Below are 19,755 nucleotides of genomic sequence, written 5' to 3'. Positions count from 1 at the left end.
GGTGGATTAGCCATGCTAAATTGCCCAGTGTCCAGAGCTGTGAGGTCAGGTTGATTAGCCTTGAGAAATGCAGGGTGACAGGAATAGGGGAGTGAGTCTATGTGGGATGTTCTTTGGAATGTCGGTGTGGACTCAATGGGCTGTTTCCCCATGCTGTGGGGAATGTATGAGATGATATTCAGTTAAACTCCTGCCTTGTGCCATGTAGATGGTGGATTGGCTTTGGTGGGTTCTGAAGGATTCTTAACTCTGACCTGCTCTTAGAGCCACTATATTTATATGGTTTGTACGGTTCAGCTTCTGATCAGGATGTTGATCGTGGGGAATTTAACAATCATTGTAACAAAGGATAATGGTTACACTCTGTCTTGTTGAAAATGGTCATTGTCTGACATTTATAGGCATGAATGTTACTTAACATTTTCAACCCAAGCATAGAACTTGCCCAGGTGTATCTGCACTTGAACATGGACTGTTTCTGTATCTGTGAAATCATGAATGCTGAACATAGTTGCACAATCAGCAAGAATCCCAATTTCAGACCTTAGGGTAGAGGAATGTTATTGATGACCCAGCCGAAAATGATTGGGCCTAGGATACGACCCTGCAGAACACCTGCAGAGATAGCCTGGAAAGATCAACTGCAACCACCTTCCTTTGTGCTAACATATGCATCCAGACAGTGAAGAACTTTCCTCCCTCATTCCCATTGAATATACTGTTGTGATGGCTCCTCAATGCCACAAATTCTCATCTCAACCCTAAAATTCAACTCAGTAGCTGAAAGTTGTAATGAGGTCAGGAGCTAAGTGGCCTTGTAGATCCCAAACTGGCCATAACTAGACTGGTTATAGCTCAAGGGAACAGGAGAATCGACGTTTCGGGCATTAGCCCTTCTTCAGGAATCATGCCCGAAACGTCGATTCTCCTGTTCCCTAGATGCTGCCTGACCTGCTGCGCTTCTCCAGCAACACATTTCCATCTCTGACTCCAGCATCTGCAGACCTCATTTTCTCTTCTGGTTATAGCTCAACAAATGCTGCTTGGTAGCACTGTTCCTGTTGAGTAGCTATATTGGAACAGCTTGGCTAAGGATGCGAGGAGTTGAATTGAATTGAATTTATTGTCACATGTACGGAGGCACAACGAAAGCTTTGTCTTGCAAGTAATACAGGCAGATCACATAGTTAAGTAGCATAGATAGTAAATAATAGGTAAATAGCTGCAAAAACAAAAACACAGGTACAGGCGAATGTTAAGAGTTTGTGAGTCCATTCAGTATTCCAACAACAGTAAGGTAGAAACTGTTACGAAACAGCTGGTGCATGTGTTCAGGCTTCTGTACCTTGTCCCCAAGGGTAGAGGTTGTATAAAAACATTGCCAGGGTGGGATGGATTTTTAAGAATGCTGGTGGTCTTTCCTTGACAGTGGGCCTGGTAAATGGATTCTATAGATGGCTGGTTAGCTTTTGTGATTGTCCAGGCCAAGTTCACCACTCTCTCTAGCCATGTCTGATCTTGAATGGTACAGTTGCCATACCAGGTACTGATACATCCAGACAGAATGCTCTCGATGGCGCACCTATAAAAATTGGCAAGGGTATTCACCATCATGCCAAATTTCCTCAGCTGCATGAGGAAGAAGAAATGTTGTTGGGCCTTTGTAACCAGTGCGTCCACATGAAGAGTCCAAGAAAGCTTGTTGTGGATAACCACTTCCAGGAGATTGACACTCTCCGTTAGTTCCACCTCTGTGCTGTTAATGTATAGGGGGGCATGAGTAATATCCTGCCGAAAGTCAATAATGTGTTCCTTGGCATTGAGAGCTAGGTTGTTCTCAGTGCACCATTTTTTCTGGTCTTCTGCCTCCCATCTGTAGTCTGTTTCATCGCCATCTGAGATTCGACCAACTATGGTGGTGTCATCAGTGAACTTGTAAATGGAATTAGTCTGGTATTTGGCGACACAGTCATGGGTATAGAGTGAGACAGTAGGGGGCTGAGTACACACCCCTGTGGGGGCTCCAGTGATGAGTGTTTGTGACAATGAAATATTGTCCCCAATCTTCTCTGATTGTGGCCTGTGGCTCAGGAAACTGAGGATCCAGTTGCAAAGAATGGGTCTGAGTCCAAGATCACAAAGTTAAGTAATCAGTCTCGAGGGGATAATAGTGTTGAAGGCTGAACTGTAGTCAATGAGTAGGATTCTTATATAGCTGTTCTTGAGTCAAGATGTTCTAGGGAGGAGTGAAGGGTATGTGATATGGCGTCTGACGTGGATCTGTTGGTCCGATAGGCAAATTGGAGTGGGTCAAGAGTAATGAGGAGGCTGGAGTTGATTAATGCCATGACCAGCCTTTCAAAGCACTTCATCACTATCGAAGTTAGGGCCAATGGGCGGTAGTCATTGAGACATGCTGCATGAGCCTTCTTAGGCACAGGGATAATGTTGGCCCTATTGAACAGGCAGGGACAGTGGCCTGCTGCAGGGAGAGGTTGAAGATGTCTAGGAAGACCTCTGCCAGTTGATCTGCACATGCTCCGAGTGCACGGCCTGGTACTCGGTCTGGTCCCATCACTATCCTTGGATTCACATGAAGAAAAACTGATCTGACCTCTGATGCAGTGACTGTTGGGATAGGTTCATCAGGTTCGTCAGAAGTTCGGGAATGTACGTCTTCAGTTCTATTGTGGAATGTTGTAAGGCCCCACTGCCGTTTCAGTATATGCAGCCATTTCTTGATAACACATGGAGTGAAATGACTAGGCTGAAAATGGTACCAATGGTGCTGAGGCCTTTGATCCGTCTGGGCCTGCACCAGTCACTCTGGACTTCTGGCTGAGCATTGTTGTGAATGCCTCAGCCTTATCTTCAATTTCCTATGTTCCTATCATCTGTTTTTTTAACAGCAGGAACACCAGGATTGACAACCAGGGGACTGCCGGGAAGGTAAGTGAAGACTTTAAAAACTTACCTCGTGAATAGGCAGGGTGCATGCTGAATAAGAGTGGACATGGGATTGCTGAGTAAGTGAAGTCATACATTTGAGCGGTTGCGTTACCTGAAACGCTACTTAGTTAGTGTCCCACTCCTGTCCGCCTCCTCTAACCAAAAAAAGTTTCTGTGTGCCGGATTGGAAAAGTTGCTAGTTGTTTTTCCAATAGTCTCTTTGGGAATTCAAAACAGTAGGAATGGAAGTTAGGGCAGTTGAATGCTCCTTCTATAGAATGTGGGACTTAAAGGTCACTACTAGTGTATGTGCTGACTTCAGCTGCAGATGTGCAGCGAACTCCAGCTCCTCGGAAACTGTGTTAGGCACCTGGAGCTGGATGAACTTCGGATCATTCAGCAGGTTGAGGGGCTAATTGAGAGGATTTACATGGAGGTAGTCACACCTCAGGTACTGGAAAAAGGTAGATGGGTTACAGTCAGGGGATGGAAAGGGAACCGGCAGACAATGCAGGGATCCCCGGTGGCTGTTCCCCCCATTAACAAGTATACTGTTTTGGATACTGTTGCAGGGGGGACTTACTAGGGGTAAGCCATGAGGTGCAGGTCTCTAGTACATAGTCTGTCCCTGTTGCTCAGAAGGGAAGGGGAAAGAGGAGCACGGCATTAGTCATTGGGGACTCCATAGTTGAGGGGACAGATAGGAGATCCTTAGGGAACGAGAGAGACTCACGGTGGTGTGTTGCCTCCCAGGTGTCAGGGTGCGTGATGACTTGGATCATGTTTTTAGGATCCTTAAGGGGGAAGGGGGAGGGGGAGCAGCCCAAGTCATAGTCCACATAGGCATAGGTAGGAAAAAGGATGGAGATTTAAGACAGAAATTCAGAGAGCTAGAATGGAAGCTTAGAGCTAGAACAAACAGAGTTGTTATCTCTGGTTTGTAACCCATGCCACCTGCTAGCGAGGCAAGGAATAGGAAGAGAGAAGAGTTAAGCACGTGGCTTGAGGGATGGTACAGGAGGGAGGAATTGGGATATCTGGATAATTGGGGCTCATTCTGGGGTAGGTGGGACCTCTACAAACAGGATGGTCTCCACCTGAACCAAAAGGGTACCAATATCTTGGCAGGGGGGGAAGGTTTGCTAATGCTGTTTGGGAGGGTTTAAACTAATTCAGCAGGGGGATGGGAATGTGAATTGTAGCCCCAGTGTATAGGAGGTTGAGAGCAGTGAGGTCAGAAATGAGGTTTCAAGGTCGCAAAAGTGTACCGGCAGGCAGGAAACTGGTTTGAAGTGTGCCTACTTCAATGCCAGGAGCATCCGGAATAAGGTGGGTGAACTAGCAGCAAGGGTTGGTACCTGGGACTTCGATGTTGTGGCCATTTTGGAGACATGAATCAAGCAGGGACCGAAATGGTTGTTGCAGGTTCCAGGATTTAGATGTTTCAGTAAGAACAGAAGATGAAGAAAAGAGGGGGGTAGGTGTGGCATTGTTAGTCAAGGATAGTATTATGGTTGCAAAAAGGATGTTGCAGGACTCCTTTACTGAGGTAGTATGGGCTGAAGTTAGAAACAGGAAAGGAGGTCACCCTGTCAGGAGTTTTCTATAGACCTCTGAAAAGTTCCAGAGATGTAGAGAAAAGGATTGCATGGATGATTCTGGACAGGAGTGAAAGTAACAGGATAGTTGTTATGGGGGGACTTTAACTTTCTAAATATTGACTAGAAATGCTATAGTTCGAGTACTTTAGATAGGTCAGTTTTTGTCCAATATGTGCAGGAGGACTTCCTGACAGAGTATGTAGATAGACCAACAAGGGGCGAGGCCACAATGGATTTAGTACTGGGTAATGAACCTGGCCAGGTGTTAGATTTGGAGGTAGGTGAGCACTTTGGTGATAGTGATCACAATTCAGTTTAGTTTAGCGATGGAAAGGGATAGATATATACTGCAGGGGAAGAGTTATAGCTGGGAGAAAGGCAATTATGATGCAATTGGGCAAGACTTAAGATGCATAGGATGGGGAAGGAAACTGCAGGGGATGGGCACAATTGAAATGTGGAACTTGTTCAAGGAACAGCTATTGCGTGTCCTTCATAAATATGTACCTGTCAGGCAGTGGTCGAGCGAGCGAACCATGATTTACTAAAGAAGTGGAATCTCTTGTCAAGTGGAAGAAGAAGGCTTATGTAAAGATGAGACATGAGCGCTCAGTTCAGCTGCTTGAAAGTTACAAGTTAGCCAGGAAGGACCTAAAGAGAGAGCAAAGAAGAGTCAGGATAGGACATGAGAAGTCTTTGGCAGGTAAGAGCCAGGAAAACTCTAATGCTTTCTACAGGTATGTCAGGAATAAAAGAATGATTAGAGTAAGATTAGGGACAGTTGAGGGCAGTAATGGGAAGTTGTGCGTGGAGTCCGAGCAGATAGGAGAGGCGCTAAATGAAAATTTTTTTGTCGGTATATACACTGGAAAATGACAAAGTTGTTGAGGAGAAGACTGAGATACAGGCTATAAGACTAGATAGGATTGAGGTTCATAAGGAGATGTTAGCAATTCTGGAAAGAGTGAAAATATATAAGTCCCTAGGCCGAATGGGATTTATCTTAAGATTTTCTGGGAATCTAGGAAGGAGATTGCAGAACCATTGGCTTTCATCTATATGTCATCATTGTCTAAAGGAATAGTGCCAGAAGACTGGAGGATAATAAATGTTGTTCCCTTGTTCAAGAAGGGGAGTAGGGACAATCCTGGTAATTATACACCAGTGAGCCTTATTTCGGTTGCGGGCCGAGTGTTGGAAGGATTATAAGAGATAGGATTTATAATCATCTGAAAAGGAATACGTTGATTAGGGATAGTCAACACAGTTTTGTGAAGGGTAGGTCGTGTCTCACAAAACCTTATTGAGTTCTTTGAGAAAGTGACCAAGCAGACGGATGAGGGTAAAGTGGTTGATGTGGTGTATATGGATTTCAGTAAGGTGTTTGATAAGGTACCCAATGGTAGGCCATTGCAGAAAATACGGAGGGTGATTTCAGAGTTTGGATCAGAAATTGGCTAGCTAAAATAAATCAGAGGGTCATGATTGATAAGAAATGATCATTCTACAGTTCAGTTACTAGCTGTGTACCACAAGGATCTGTTTTGACCCACTGCTATTGGTCATTTTTTTAAATGTCCTGGATGAGGGCATAGAAGGATGGGCTAGTAAATTTGTGGATGACACTAAGGTCAATAGAGTTGTGGATAGTGCCGAAGGATATTGCAGGTTACAGAGGGACATAGACAAGCTGCAGAGCTAGGTTGAGCAGTGGCAAATGGAGTTTAATGCAGAAAAGTGTGAAGTGATTCACTTTGGATGGAGTAACAGGAATATGGATGTGAGCTAACGGTAAGATGCTTGGTAGTATGGATGAGCAGTGTCCATGTACATAGGTCCCTGAAAGTTGCAACCCAGATTGATAGGATTGTTATGGGATGTTAGCTTTTATTGGTAGAGTGAAGTGTTTCAGAGCCATGAGGACATACTGCAGCTGTACAAAACTCTGGTGCAGCTGCACTTGGAGTATTGTGTACAATTCTGGTCGCTGTGCTACAGGAAGATGTGGAGGCTTTGGAAAGGGTTCAGAGGCGATTTAATAGGATATTGCCTGGTATAGAGGGAAGGTTTTATGAGGTACTTCAGGCTGTTTTCATTAGAGAGAAGAAGGTTGAGAGGTGACTTAATAGAGACATACAAAATCATCAGAGGATTAGATAGAGTGGACAGTGAGAGTCTTTTTCCTTGGATGGTGATGGCTAGCACGAGGGGGCATAGCTTTAATTGAGGGGTGATAGATATAGGACAGATGTCAGAGGTAATTTCTTTACTCAGAGTAGTAAGGGCATGGAATGCCCTGCCTGCAACAGTAGTAGACCCGCCAACCTTAAGGGCATTTAAATGGTCATTGGATAAATATATGGATGACACTGGGATAGTGTAGGTTAGAAGGGTTTCAGATTGATTCCGCAGTTCGGCACAACATCATATAATGTTCAATGTTTTGTCATATATGATGGTCTGATGCTTCATTTTCCCCCAACTCTAGTTTTCCTTGTCTGATCTGAGTCTTCCCCTAAATTTTAGGCCCAATAAACAATCTTCACTATCGATATTCAGTGAGAAAGAAAATCCATGCACATCATCAGAATTGCATTCCAATATCCCCTTTACCTATATCATAGTTAATATCTGGAGAGATGAAAAACTCTATTTTATTGTTGTGTTTTATTCTCAAATTCCTAATTTGTCTGCATCCTTATTCCTTCAACTTGTTTGCTGACAACACCGCTGTGGTAGGATGCATATTAAACAATGATAAGTCAGAATACAGAAAGGAGATAGAGGGCTTGGTGACATGGTACAATGATAACAACCCCTCTCTTAAGGTCGGCAAAACTAAGAACGGATCATTGACTTCAGAAAGAAAGTAGAACAAGCCAACCTCTAAATCAATGGAGCAAAGGTTGAGAGCATTAGATCCCTAGGAGTGACTACAACCAAGAGTATGCTTTCTATTGTGCATCTGTAAAGGTTGAGCCTCCCATGTAGATATGACAGTCAAGGTGGCACAACAACACTCCTTCCTCAGGTGGCTTTGGAAATTTGGTCTGTCCATAAGGACCCTCACCAACTAGACCATCACCGAAGGTAACCTTCCATCCATTGAGGCAATTTACATGTCTCATTGCTGTGAAAAGGCTGTCAGCATCATTAAAGACTCATCCTACCCTGGTAATGCACTCCTAAACCTTCTGTTAGGCAAAATACACAGAAGCTTGAACACACCGACACGTTCAAGAACAGCGTGACAATAAATCCCTAACTTGGTTCCCTAGTTAAGTACTCTATTGACTGAATTTGTGGGAATGGTTCTTATTTTCTATCTATTCATGTTGTATGATATTTTCAATGTCTTGTCTGCCTCTCTCTGTCAACTGCCTCAGTATAATATATAAAGCATACATTTACATCTTCTTTGGACTTGAGAATGTTAGGTGCCTGGAACACACTGGTAAGAGAGGTGGTAGAAGCAGATACGATAGCAATATTTAAGACGCACAGGAGAAGAATTGAGTGATGTGGACCATGTGCAGGCAAATGGGATTAGTTTAGAATGGCATCATGGTTGGCACAGACAAGGTGGGCCGAAATGCCTGTTCTTGTGCTGTGCAGTTCAATATTCTGTTGCTGTCTTTCTTAAAGTTTTTTATCACAGACCTTGCATTTTTTTGTACCTTTTCATTCAATAAACCCACAATATTCTTTCAATATCTCTGGCCTAAATTTGCTTTGTGCTCAATATCGTGATGATTCTTAGAATGTTTTTGATTATGTAGTTCCATGAAGTTCACACTCTGTTTCAACTTATCTTTTTGCTAGCTATGGATACTGACTTCAGAGTGCTTCAAGAAATAAGCCTGTCAGAGCTTTGCAAATTATTCCAGAATTATGTCATAGTTCAAAGTTTGTGAGAAGATTTATAGCTCGGGTGCTCGTTCACTGAGCTGGGAATTTGTGTTGCAGACGTTTTGTCCCCTGTCTAGGTGACATCCTCAGTGCTTGGGAGCCTCATGTGAAGCGCATCTGTGATGTTTCCTCCGGCATTTATAGTGGTTTGAATCTGCCACTTCCGGTTGTCAGTTCCAGCTGTCCGTTGCAGTGGTCGGTATATTGGGTCCAGGTCGATGTGCTTATTGATTGAATCTGTGGATGAGTGCCATGCCTCTAGGAATTCCATGGCTGTTCTCTGTTTGGCTTGTCCTATAATAGTAGTGTTGTCCCAGTCAAACTCATATCACTTGTCATCTGCATGTGTGGCTACTAAAGATAGCTGGTCGTGTCGTTTCGTGGCTAGTTGGTGTTCATGGATGCAGATCGTTAGCTGTCTTCCTGTTTGTTCTATGTAGTGTTTTGTGCAGTCCTTGCATGGGATTTTGTACACTACTACATTGGTTTTGCTCATGCTGGGTATCGAGTCCTTCGTTCTGGTGAGTTGTTGTCTGAGAGTGGCTGTTGATTTGTGTGCTATTATGAGTCCTAGTGGTCGCAGTAGTCTGGCTGTCAGTTCGGAAATGCTCTTGATGTATGGTAACGTGGCTAGTCCTTTGAGTTGCGGCATGTTCTCGTTCTGTTGTCTTTCCCTTAGGCATCTGTTGATGAAATTGCGCGAGTTTCAGTTTTTGGCGAATACATTGTATAGGTGTTCTTCTTCCTCTTTTTGCAGTTCTGGTGTACTGCAGTGTGTTGTGGCCCTTTTGAATAGTGTCTTGATGCAACTTCTTTTGTGTGTACCAACCACTATACCGACCACTGCAACGGACAGCTGGAACTGACAACCGGAAGCGGCAGATTCAAACCACTATAAATGCCAGAGGAAACATCACAGAAGCACTTCACATGAGGCTACCAAGCACTGAGGATGTCACCTAGACAGGGGACAAAACGTCTGCAACACAAATTTCCAGCTCGGCGAACAGAACCACAACAATATGTCATAGTCTCATATCTGAAATCTTCTATAGTCCCATACTTTTACCCTTTTATATTTTGATAGCTTAATTTTCCTTCCTTCCATTTTTGTGACTGGAAGCTCTTTATTTGTCTTTCTCCCCTCTATTGGGGAATAGTTCTCTAAATGTTCTTTTCATCAGCCAAAAATGTTATTTTTTGTCCAGTATTATGGAGACATCTATTACAATGATTACAGTTGCTTCAACTACATAACTTTTAGAGTTGATAACTACTTTCACTTTATGATGCTTTTGTTTATTTGTTCTTGGGATATAGGCATCACTGGTGAGCCATTATTGTCTATCCCTAATTGCCAATGAGAAGGTGACAGCTAGCCACCACCTTAAGCTGCTGTGATCCATTTAACATATACAATATTGTTAAGAAGAGTGCTAGGATTTTGAACCGGCTTCAGTGTAGAGAGTTCTCTGAGGAACCTCACATAATTACTATATTTCTTATAAGGTGTTTTTCCCTCCTAAACTGTCTTCTGAGCCATGGTGCTTTGTTCTGCAATTTAGCTGACCTCACTGCAGTCTCCCTCCTTATCATTGGAGATCAGAAGTAAATCATTTCTGTTGAACAGGACCAGGGTCTTCTAAACTTCCTTCTCAATCTCTCCTTAATACCCACTAGCCAGCTCTCAATCAATCATAAATTCCCTTTCCCTAATCTATGATTTCCCCTAAAGTTTGACTATTATTTGAATAAAGCTGGAAATTATTCCCATTCCCTTGTGTATTTCCAACTCACGCTCAACTTCAATTAATTTGAGTTTGTGATTTGAAATGGAGACATCACCGAAAGTCACTTTACAATCTCACTATCTGCAAACTCCCACATGCTGCATTTCAAATATGCTGCTCTGCTATTTCTTGGATTAACCTTATTTTATTTATTTAATGAATTAAAGTCTTTATTCAATGTTTCTTTGCATCTATAAAACATGCTTTAACTGGTCAATCCTACATTTACACATTCCTGGTTATGATTAAAATGATTGCTCAGATTTAGAGAAGAAAAACTCTTAAAACTCACCAAGTAATCTGCTACCTTTCAACTTAAACAATGCTCCTGGCTTCAGCTTTACACCTTGTTGCTTCTCTTGCTGCTTCACTCAGAGAGATCCTTGCGTGGTAAAAGAACTTATTGTGCCAAATTCTTCCCCCACTCAACAAATTCCTAAAGTACGTTCTGATAAAGCTCTAAAATGAGCATTGAACTGCTTAGGTTTGCATGTAAACAAAACCTCCTTGCATTAAATTTATACCAGCAAGAAGAACTGAGTCAGCTCCTTAAATATTAACCTTTCATGTCCAACTAATTTTCAATTCATAGGTAGAATGTGTTCACAATTACACAATTTATGTACTTGCTGTCTTAATACAGTGTAACAATTACTAATTTATCAATCTGACATTGTTTATTGCAAACAGGAACAAAAGGAAAAGCAGCAAAGGCATGATAAGAAGCAAAGGAAAATCAGGAGAATTTTGCAACATGGTGAGCCATCACCTCCGTGGAGCCCCCCTAATAAAACAATACCATTTGGAAAATGAACATTATGCATCCATGGTGAATAAATCTTAAATTTTGCTTTTTCACTGTATGAGTAGAGTACATTTTAATCTGTATCTTTAAAACAAAAGTTCCTATAAATAAACATATCTGTACATAGTTGCTTGTAATACTACTACATTTCCAGTCCTACCAATGAGGCGGTTGCTCGAGATCTGGTCCCAGGAAATGAGGCAGAGGAGGGGGGCATTTGGCAGATATCAATCACAACATAATAAAGTTAAAAAAATATAAGTTTGTTTAAATGTAAAACTCAGTCAGTGATTAAGATCCCAGTCTGGGCAGATGTTAGGGGTCTAAAGTTGAACTGGAGCACATTGATTGGACACACATTTTGTTGGATAAAATAGTTGCTGAAAATGGGAGAATTTCAAAAGGGAGATGAATAGCTGTAGCTAAGTACATATCCTTGACAAATGAATATTAGTAACTAAAGCTAGAGTACCCTGGATGACTAAGGATATTGATGAGAAAATAAAGGAAATAAAGGAGGCATTTGATACATGCTGAACCAACAACAGCAATAGAAATCAGAAAGAGTATCTCAAATGCAAAAAGAAGCTAAGGCTAAAATACAGGGAGGCTAAGAAGAAGCATGAGACTGAACTAAAACAAGTAGCAACAAGTTCTTCACATATGTGAGTCGTGAGTTCATGGAATGCCCTGCCAGTAGCAGTGGTGGACTCTCCCTCTTTATGGGCATTTAAACGGGCATTGGATAGGCACATGGAGGATAGGTAGATTAGGTGGGCTTGGATCGGCGCAACATCTAGGGCCAAAGAGCCTGTACTGCGCTGTATTTTTCTATGTTCTATGTTAATAGCAAAAAAAACTAAAAGGATAGTGGGGCCCAGAAAGCTACACACTGAAGCAACGATATGGCAGAAGGGCAAAAAGAATATTTTACTTCTGTTTTTACCAAATAAGAGGATGCTAACAATAGCCAGTTGAAAAACATGCGTATTGAACAACTGAATAGTATAATGACCGATGAAGAAGAGGTGCCATAAAGGCTGGCAGCACTCTAGATTGAGAAGTCAGCAGGTCAGATGGATTTGCATCCTCGATTGCTGAGAGAGTTTAAAGGAACAAATCGTGGAACCATTGACAGGAATTTTCCAGGTCTCTCTGAACACAGGAGTAGCCCAGAGGACTGGAAGATTGTAAATGTGACACAGTATTTGAAGAAAAGGACCAAAGAATAACCAAGAAAATTACAGACCTGTCAGCTTGACATCTTAAGAGTCATACAACATGGAAACCGATCCTTCGGTCCAACTCAGCTGTGCCAAACAGTTATCCCAACCTGACCTGGTCCCATTTGCTAGCATTTGGGCGATATCCCTCTAAAGTCTTTCTATTCATATATCCATCCAGATGCCTTTTAAATGTTGCAATTATACCCATCTCCACCACTTCTTTTAGCACCTTATTCTATACACATACCAGACCCTGTTGAAAAAGTTACCCCTCAGGTCCTTTTTATATTTTTCCCCTCTCAGTAGTGTAGGCTATAATACAGGATAAGGTAAATATCATTTAGAAAACAATAAATTAATACTAAACAGTTAATGACAGACTAATATGGCTTTGTCAAGGGCAAATTATGTCTGACAAATTTAATTAAGTTATTTGACTAGGTGACAAGCATAGATGAAGATACTGTGATGCATGTTGAATATGTGGATTTTCAGTACACATTTGATATGGTGCTACATTGTAGGTTGGTTAGCAAATTAGAAACGTTTGGGAAACAGGGCAGGACAGGTGAATGAAGCGACAGTGGGGGAGTAGTTTGGAACCAGTGACCATAGTTTTATTAATTTTGAAATAGTTATGGAGAGGGATAAAATTGGTCCACAGGTTTAAGTTCTAAATTGGGGCAAGGCAAATTTTGATGGATTTAGAGGCAAACTTGCATGGGTCGATCAGAATAGATTAGATTACTTACAGTGTGGAAACAGACCCTTCGGCCCAACAAGTCCACACCGACCCTCCAAAGAGCAACCCACTCAGACCCATTCCTCTACATTTACCCCTTCACCTAATACTACAGGCAACTTAGCACTTAACCTCCACATTTTTGGACTGTGGGAGGAAACCCACGCAGAAATGGGGAGAATGTGCAAACTCCAGTCAGTTGCCTGAGTTGGGATTTGAACCCAGGTCTCTGGCACTGTGAAGCACTATGAAGCAGCAGTGCTAACCACTATGCCACCGTGCCGTCCAGGCAAAAGGACATCCAGCAAGTGGGAGGCCTTTAAAAGTGAGATAGCTAAAGTTCAAGGTCTATATGTTCCTGTGACCATGAAGGGCAAGATTGGCAGGAATATGAAACTCTGGATGACAAGAGATATTGAGGGTTTGGCCAGAGAAAAACAAGGAGGCATGGCTCAGGTACAGGCAGTTAGGATCAAGGGAATTCCTGGAGGTATGTAAAGGATACAGGAGTTTACTGAAGGAAATCAGGAGGACAAAAAGGGGGCACGCGATAGTCTTGGCTTAGAAGATGAGAGGATATTAAGTATACCGAAGGCAAAATAAAAACGAGAGAGAATTGGACCCCTCAAGGACTAAAGTGGGCATGAATGTGTAGAACTGCAGGAGATAGGTGAGGTGCTCAATGAATAGTGCTCAATCCAGAGATGTGCAGATCAGGTGAATTGGCCATGCTAAATTGCTCATAGTGTCAGGTGCATTAGTCAGGGGTAAATATATGGTAGGGGAATTGGTCTGGGTGAATTGCTCTTCAGAAGGTCAGTGTGGACTTGTTGGACCGAAGGGCCTGTTTCCATACTGTAGGGAATCAATCTAATCCAGTATTTCTCCTCTGTGTTTACAGTGGAGAAAGATGTGAAGTTAGTGGTGATATCTTGGGATAGTCCATGTCACAGGAGAGGAAGGTTGGATGCATTAGAATGTATGAAGGTGGATAAGTCTTACCAGATATATCCAAGAAAATTGCAAGAGGCTAGAGAAGAAATTGCAGGGGGCCATGCCTGATATTTTTGCATCATCGTTAGACACGGGTGAGGTCCTAGATGACTGGAAGGTAGCAAATGTTGTGCCCTTATTCAAAGAGTGCTGCAAAGAAAAACCTGGGAACTATAGGCTAGTAAGCCTGACATCTGTGGTAGATAAAAGTTACTTGAGAAGATTCTGAGAGATAAGAGATACATAATTTGGAAAGATAAGGGTTGATTAGGAGTAGTCAGCATGGCTTTGTGCATGGGAGATCACAAAATTGTTAGAATTCTTTGATAAAGTGACTAAAAGGTTGACTAGGGCAGGGTGCTAGACACTCTATATGGATTTCAGTAAGCACTTTGATAAGGTTCCACATGGTAGGCTGCTCTGGATGGTTCGACTACATGGAATCCAGCGGGAGCTGGCAAATTGGATACATAATTAGCTTGATGGTCGGAAGCAGAGCATAATAGTGGAAGCATGTTTGTTCGACTGGAGGCCTATGACTAGTGGAGTTGTTCAGGGTTCAGTGTTGGGTTATTAGGTGGCATCATGAACAGTGAGGAAGGTTATCAGAAATTGCAACAGGACCTTGATCAGCTGGGGAAGTGAGCTGAGAAATGGCAAATGAGTTTAATATAAATAAGTGTGAGGGAGTTCAGGTGCATGGTTTTCTGAAAGTGGAGTCACAGGTAGACAGGGCAGTATATGAGGCTTTTGGTAGACGGTTCTTCATCATTTAGGGCACTGAGTATAGAAGTTGGGAAGTTACGCTGCAGTTGTACAAGACATTGATGAGACTGCACTTGGAATATTGTGTTCAGTTTTGGTCACTTTGCTAAAGGAAGGATATGATTACACCTGAAAAAATGCAGAGGAAATCCACAAGAATGTTGCCAGGACTCAATGGCCCCGAGTTATAGGAGAGTTTGGACAAGCTGGGATTTTTTTTCTTTAGAGCATAGGAGATGGAGGGGGATCTTAAAGAAGTGTAGAAGATCATAAGAGATGTGGATAGGGTGAATGCACTCAGTCTTTTTCCCAGGTTTGGGGAATTGAGGACTAGAGAACATTAGTTTAAAGTTAAGAGGGGAAAGAATAAAAGGGAACCTGAGGGGCATCTTCTTTACACAGAGGGTGGTGCGCATGTTAATGACCTGCCAGAGGAGTTAGTTAACGTGGGTACATTAGCAACATTTAAAAGGTGTTTGGAAAATACATGAATAGAAAAGGTTTAGAAGGATATGGGCCATGTGCAGGGAAATGGAGTTATCGTGGATCGTCATTTTGATCGGTGTGGACCAGTTTGTGCCAAAGGGTCTGGCTCCGTGCTGTGAGACTCTAGTATTCTATGACGGGTCCTTGGCAGCATGAATTAGTAATTAGCTAAAAGATAGGAAACAGAATAGGTACACAGGCATTTCTCAGATTAGAAACAAGTTGAAAGTGGTGTTCCCCACTGACTGGTGTTGGAATCCTCGCTTTCGGTGATTTCTTTAAATGATTGGAGATTGGTGTTGAGAGCTAAATCTCTAAATTTGCAGATGATATTAAGCTAGGGGGAATAGTGAATTGTAAGGATGATGCTGAGCAACTTCAGGACACTGACAATTTGGCCAAATAGGCAGGTATCTGGCAGATGAAATTCAATACAGAGAAATGTGAAATAATGCATTTTGTGAGGTGAAACAGAGACAATACAGGCTCAATGGTAAACCTATGAGGGCAGAGGGCAGTGTAGGACCAAATAGATCTTGATGTTCACCTACCTGATTCTCTGAATGTGACAAGGCAAGTTTAAATAGTTGTTAAGACTTATAGGATCCTATTTTTGTTTTTTAAACAGAGATATAGAGTATAAAAGTAAGGAAGTGATACTACACCTCTACACATCTTTGCTCAGATCATATTTGGAGTAATGTGTTCAGTTCTGGGCACCTTATTTAAGGAAGGATGTTAAAAGCCTTGGAGAGAATTCAAAGGAAATTCATCAGAATTATAATAGAAATGAAAACGTTTAGAGGCAAGGAAATATTGAGAAAATGGGCTTGTTCTCCTTGGAGCCAGGAAGATTAAGAGGTGAGCTCAAGCATGTGTAGGTTAGGTGCATTAGTCAGGGTAAATAATAGGGTAGGGGAACGGGTCTGAGTGGGTTACTCTTTGCAGGGTCTGTGTGGTCTTGTTGGGCCTAATGGCCTGTTTCCACCCTGTCAGGATTTTATGATTCAGTGATTTTATTGAGGTGTTGAGTGAGGTATAGAAATGAGTTGAGGAGAAACTTCTTTATTCATACAGTTGTTAGGATTTAGAATGTACTGCCTGTTGCAAGCATATTCCATAGGTTTCCAATGAAAGTGAAGTTAGAGGGCTACTGAGACAAGACAGAAGAGTGGGAGCCAGTACAGACACAATGGATTCTGTGTTGTAAAATCCTATGATGCTATAATTGTAAGTTATTATTGTGAAACATAATATTTTGTCAAATAAAATAGCTATGGAATCCATACAACCTTCTGACATATCAAAGAAATTTACTAAACAATTATTTATGCAGTGTAACAATGTAGGCAGTATGGAAGGTAGCAAATTGCATGTGCACAAGCAAATTCCAAAACCAGCATCATTATCCTCAATAGTGGTCCTTCACAGACAAGCAAGACTCTCTTCCATTTGCAGGGTGAGAACATAGATCTGACACGGCTTCTGCAGGCTAAATTACACTTGGGGTAGGTGGTGGTCATAGGAAGGTGTGCTCAAAGAACAAAGAAAATTTACAGCTCAGGAACAGCAATAAAACAGTTAAAACCAGTCAGCCGTTAAAATGAGTTTCCTCACTAGGTCGTTATCCTCAGGCGACTGTCAGTGTGGAGTTTGCACATTCTCCCACTGTTTGTGCGGGTTTCCTCGGGATGGTCTGGTTTCCTCCCATAATCCAAAGATGTGCAGATCAGGTGAATTGGCCATGCTAAATTGGCCGTAGGGTTAGGTGAAGAGGTAAACATATGGGTGGGTTGCGCTTCGGCAGGTCAGTGTGGACTTGTTGGGCCGAAGGACCTGTTTCCACGCTGTAAGTAATCTAATCTAATCTCTATCAAAAAGAGTCCATAAAAATACAAAGTAATTCCAGCATTAGAGAAGTTGCAAGACTAGTTGTCTTTAATTCCTGATGTCTTCATTAATTCATTATTCTTCTCGTACCATTTGTCCCTTGCTCCTATCACAAGACCATAAAAGGATATGATGACACCTTTAATTAGGTCCAGTATCTCCTTCTCTAAGAGTTGATACTTTTATATCTTCTCCTCCCATGCTTTCGTTTTTATTTTCAAACCATATAGTGACATCCACTAATACTGCTTGATCATCCTTGCCCAAGATTAAATCAGGAATCATAGCTTCCCTTTAATATCTTTTAAGCGGGGTCAATAAAAATTTTCCAACCATTTTTCTTAGTAAACTGAGTTAACACTTCTGCAATTTTGTTATGACTCTTCATCCTCATTTTCTTCATTGAGGGACACCATCCTGAAATATGAGAAACCGTTTTTATTGCTACATTACATCGCCTACAATTCTTATTGCTTAATGGCCTTCTGTAGGATAGAGTTGACCTTGTAGGATAGAAATTGGTTCATAGTAAAACTGTATTAATGACCTTTGATGTCTTCTTACATAATGTTCTAGTCCATTTGTTAGATAGGCTATAATTTTTAAAGTAATGGCCACCGACCCCTTGACTGGGTCATGCCATCCACTTCTGTATCTCTAATTCCCTCCATTTGTCATAATTACTACTAATAGTCTCCTCTATCTTGTCAGAATTTTCTATATTCTGTGTAATCCCGGATCCATCCGACTTGAGTATTAGAGAATTCCAGATGTCACTAAGAATCTTCAGCTTACTCAGTTCCGTTACTCTTTCCAACATTTCGGATTCTTTAAAATCGGAATGAGGCCTGTCGAATCTTGTCAGAGGATCTCCCAAACACCTCATATTCCTGCATTACTACAATTGGAATTAGTATTGCTAATTTATTTAGCCCAGGTCAGCCATCTCTATAATGAGCATAATAAATACCATCCGTAATAGGTTGTGACAGATGTAAAATCTCTTTCAACATGATAATTAGGGGTTTTATTAATCTGTTGAGATAACTTTATGAAGCTTCTAAAAGCGTCAGATAATATAATCTGGGGATAAAATGTTTTAAAAAGCTCTACTTTCTGTGCTGGTTTTAATGTAGATCTTTTTAAATTCTAATGTCCAATTCTTTGGTAAATCTTCCCACTGTAGTAGAAGGTTTTAGATGTCAAACTAATAAAATTGATATTTTAAAAAGTGTAAAGCAGAGAGATTCGTTGTCACCTATTCTTTTCAATATAGCGTTGGACCCACTTATTATCAGGTTAGAGGGTAATAAACCTTCTACTACAGTGCTATTATCAACATATAAACACGTTATTAGTTTCACAAATTCTCCTGGTAGTGATAATCTATTAAGGGCTTTAATTATGTGTTTATGTCCTACCGAGTCAAAGGCTTTGGCTAAAATCGATAAATGCAATTGCCAATTCTTGTTTTCTCCTTTTCGATCACTAATATTGTTACTTAAAATTTTTATATTCTGATCACAACTGGAGACTCCTGTAAGAAATCCTTTCTGCCATTTTTTAATTTCGATTGATTCACTTAATCTTTTGGCCACGATCTTGGTAAAGATCCTGAGTAGGATGGGCCCTTTCGTTATCGGCTTCCAATGATCAATTTGTCTTTATCATTCGTTTTAGGAATGAGTACTGTGCAACTTTCCTTCAAACTGGGAACATTGCCTGTTTTCAGCAATATTGAAAATATTCCAGGAAATATTTTATTATCCATATTGTACATAGCTATTATGTCCTTATAACCTCCATGCCATTCAGCTCAGCGGCAGTTTTGGAGTCTATCGCCCTAAGGGCCTGATCAAGTTCCTCAACCGTCACTGGCTGGACTAAGGAGTTATTTAAATGGGTGTCCCCTTTATATTTTGTGGAATTATTAATAGTTGATTAATCGTTAGATGTCGATAATTTGTTTCAGAAGAACTGAGTTCGTCCTTCTTCAAATGGACACATGCTATTTACAAGGGCTCCCATCAATTCCCTCGCTAAGTATTCTGTCTTTAGTATTTGAATAATGTTTGTATTTAAATTTACTTTTCTTTTTTGCATATCTCTTCCTCGCATTATTAATTTGAGAGCTACCCCCTTTCCAGGTTTGATTTCTTCTCTCCCTACTTATAGTTTCTTTTCTCCATCGTTCTTTTTCTTTAATAATCTCGTAGTTTCATTCATTATTCTATTGTTTTCTTTTGCTATATTACATTTATTTTTAAACTATATTAATTTCAATTAAATCTAAATTGTTTATAGATTTTTCGCTTCTATCACTTCCTTCATTTTTATTCTCACAAGATAGATTTAGCTTTTCTTATTTATTTTGTACCTCTTCCATGTTCTCTGCCCTCGCTGTTTCTTCTTCATCTTTATCCTTCCCAAATTCAATTTCTGCCTCTTCTTCCTTATCTTTTCTATTACTATTATTTTGCTTCACCAAGACTCTTGTCTTACCTAAAATTTGTTTATTTTTAGTTTTTAGTTGTTCTGCTATCACTTAATTTATGTAACTATTGCCGGAATATTACTTTTCCAGATCTTTCAGCATTGC

General features: G+C 41.1%; 1 protein-coding gene across 7 annotated transcripts in view; it reads left to right on the top strand.

Annotated features, from left to right (window-relative positions):
• rbm46 (RNA binding motif protein 46) overlaps positions 1-19,755 on the top strand; it is a 350,512-nt gene that overhangs the window by 177,892 nt on the left and 152,865 nt on the right. For 3 of the 7 annotated variants that reach the window (XM_087980133.1, XM_087980131.1, XM_043708802.2), the window contains one exon: positions 10,940-11,180. The exons of 1 other annotated variant lie outside the window; for it this stretch is intronic. In XM_087980133.1, coding sequence (XP_087836259.1) covers positions 10,940-11,062 — 123 coding nt within the window. In that variant the 3' untranslated portion in view covers positions 11,063-11,180. Of the gene's footprint in view, positions 1-10,939; positions 11,181-19,755 lie in introns of those variants that run through there. 3 more of the 7 variants (XM_087980132.1, XM_087980130.1, XR_015753360.1) reach the window with 2 other exon arrangements.

The sequence above is a fragment of the Chiloscyllium plagiosum genome, unplaced genomic scaffold (assembly GCF_037043375.1).
Source record: "Chiloscyllium plagiosum isolate Xiang-an unplaced genomic scaffold, Cpla_swu_hap1 HiC_scaffold_36, whole genome shotgun sequence".
NCBI lineage: Eukaryota > Metazoa > Chordata > Chondrichthyes > Orectolobiformes > Hemiscylliidae > Chiloscyllium > Chiloscyllium plagiosum.
The sequence above is the reverse complement of the archived record's forward strand: the minus strand, read 5'-3'. Positions and strand labels throughout refer to the sequence as shown.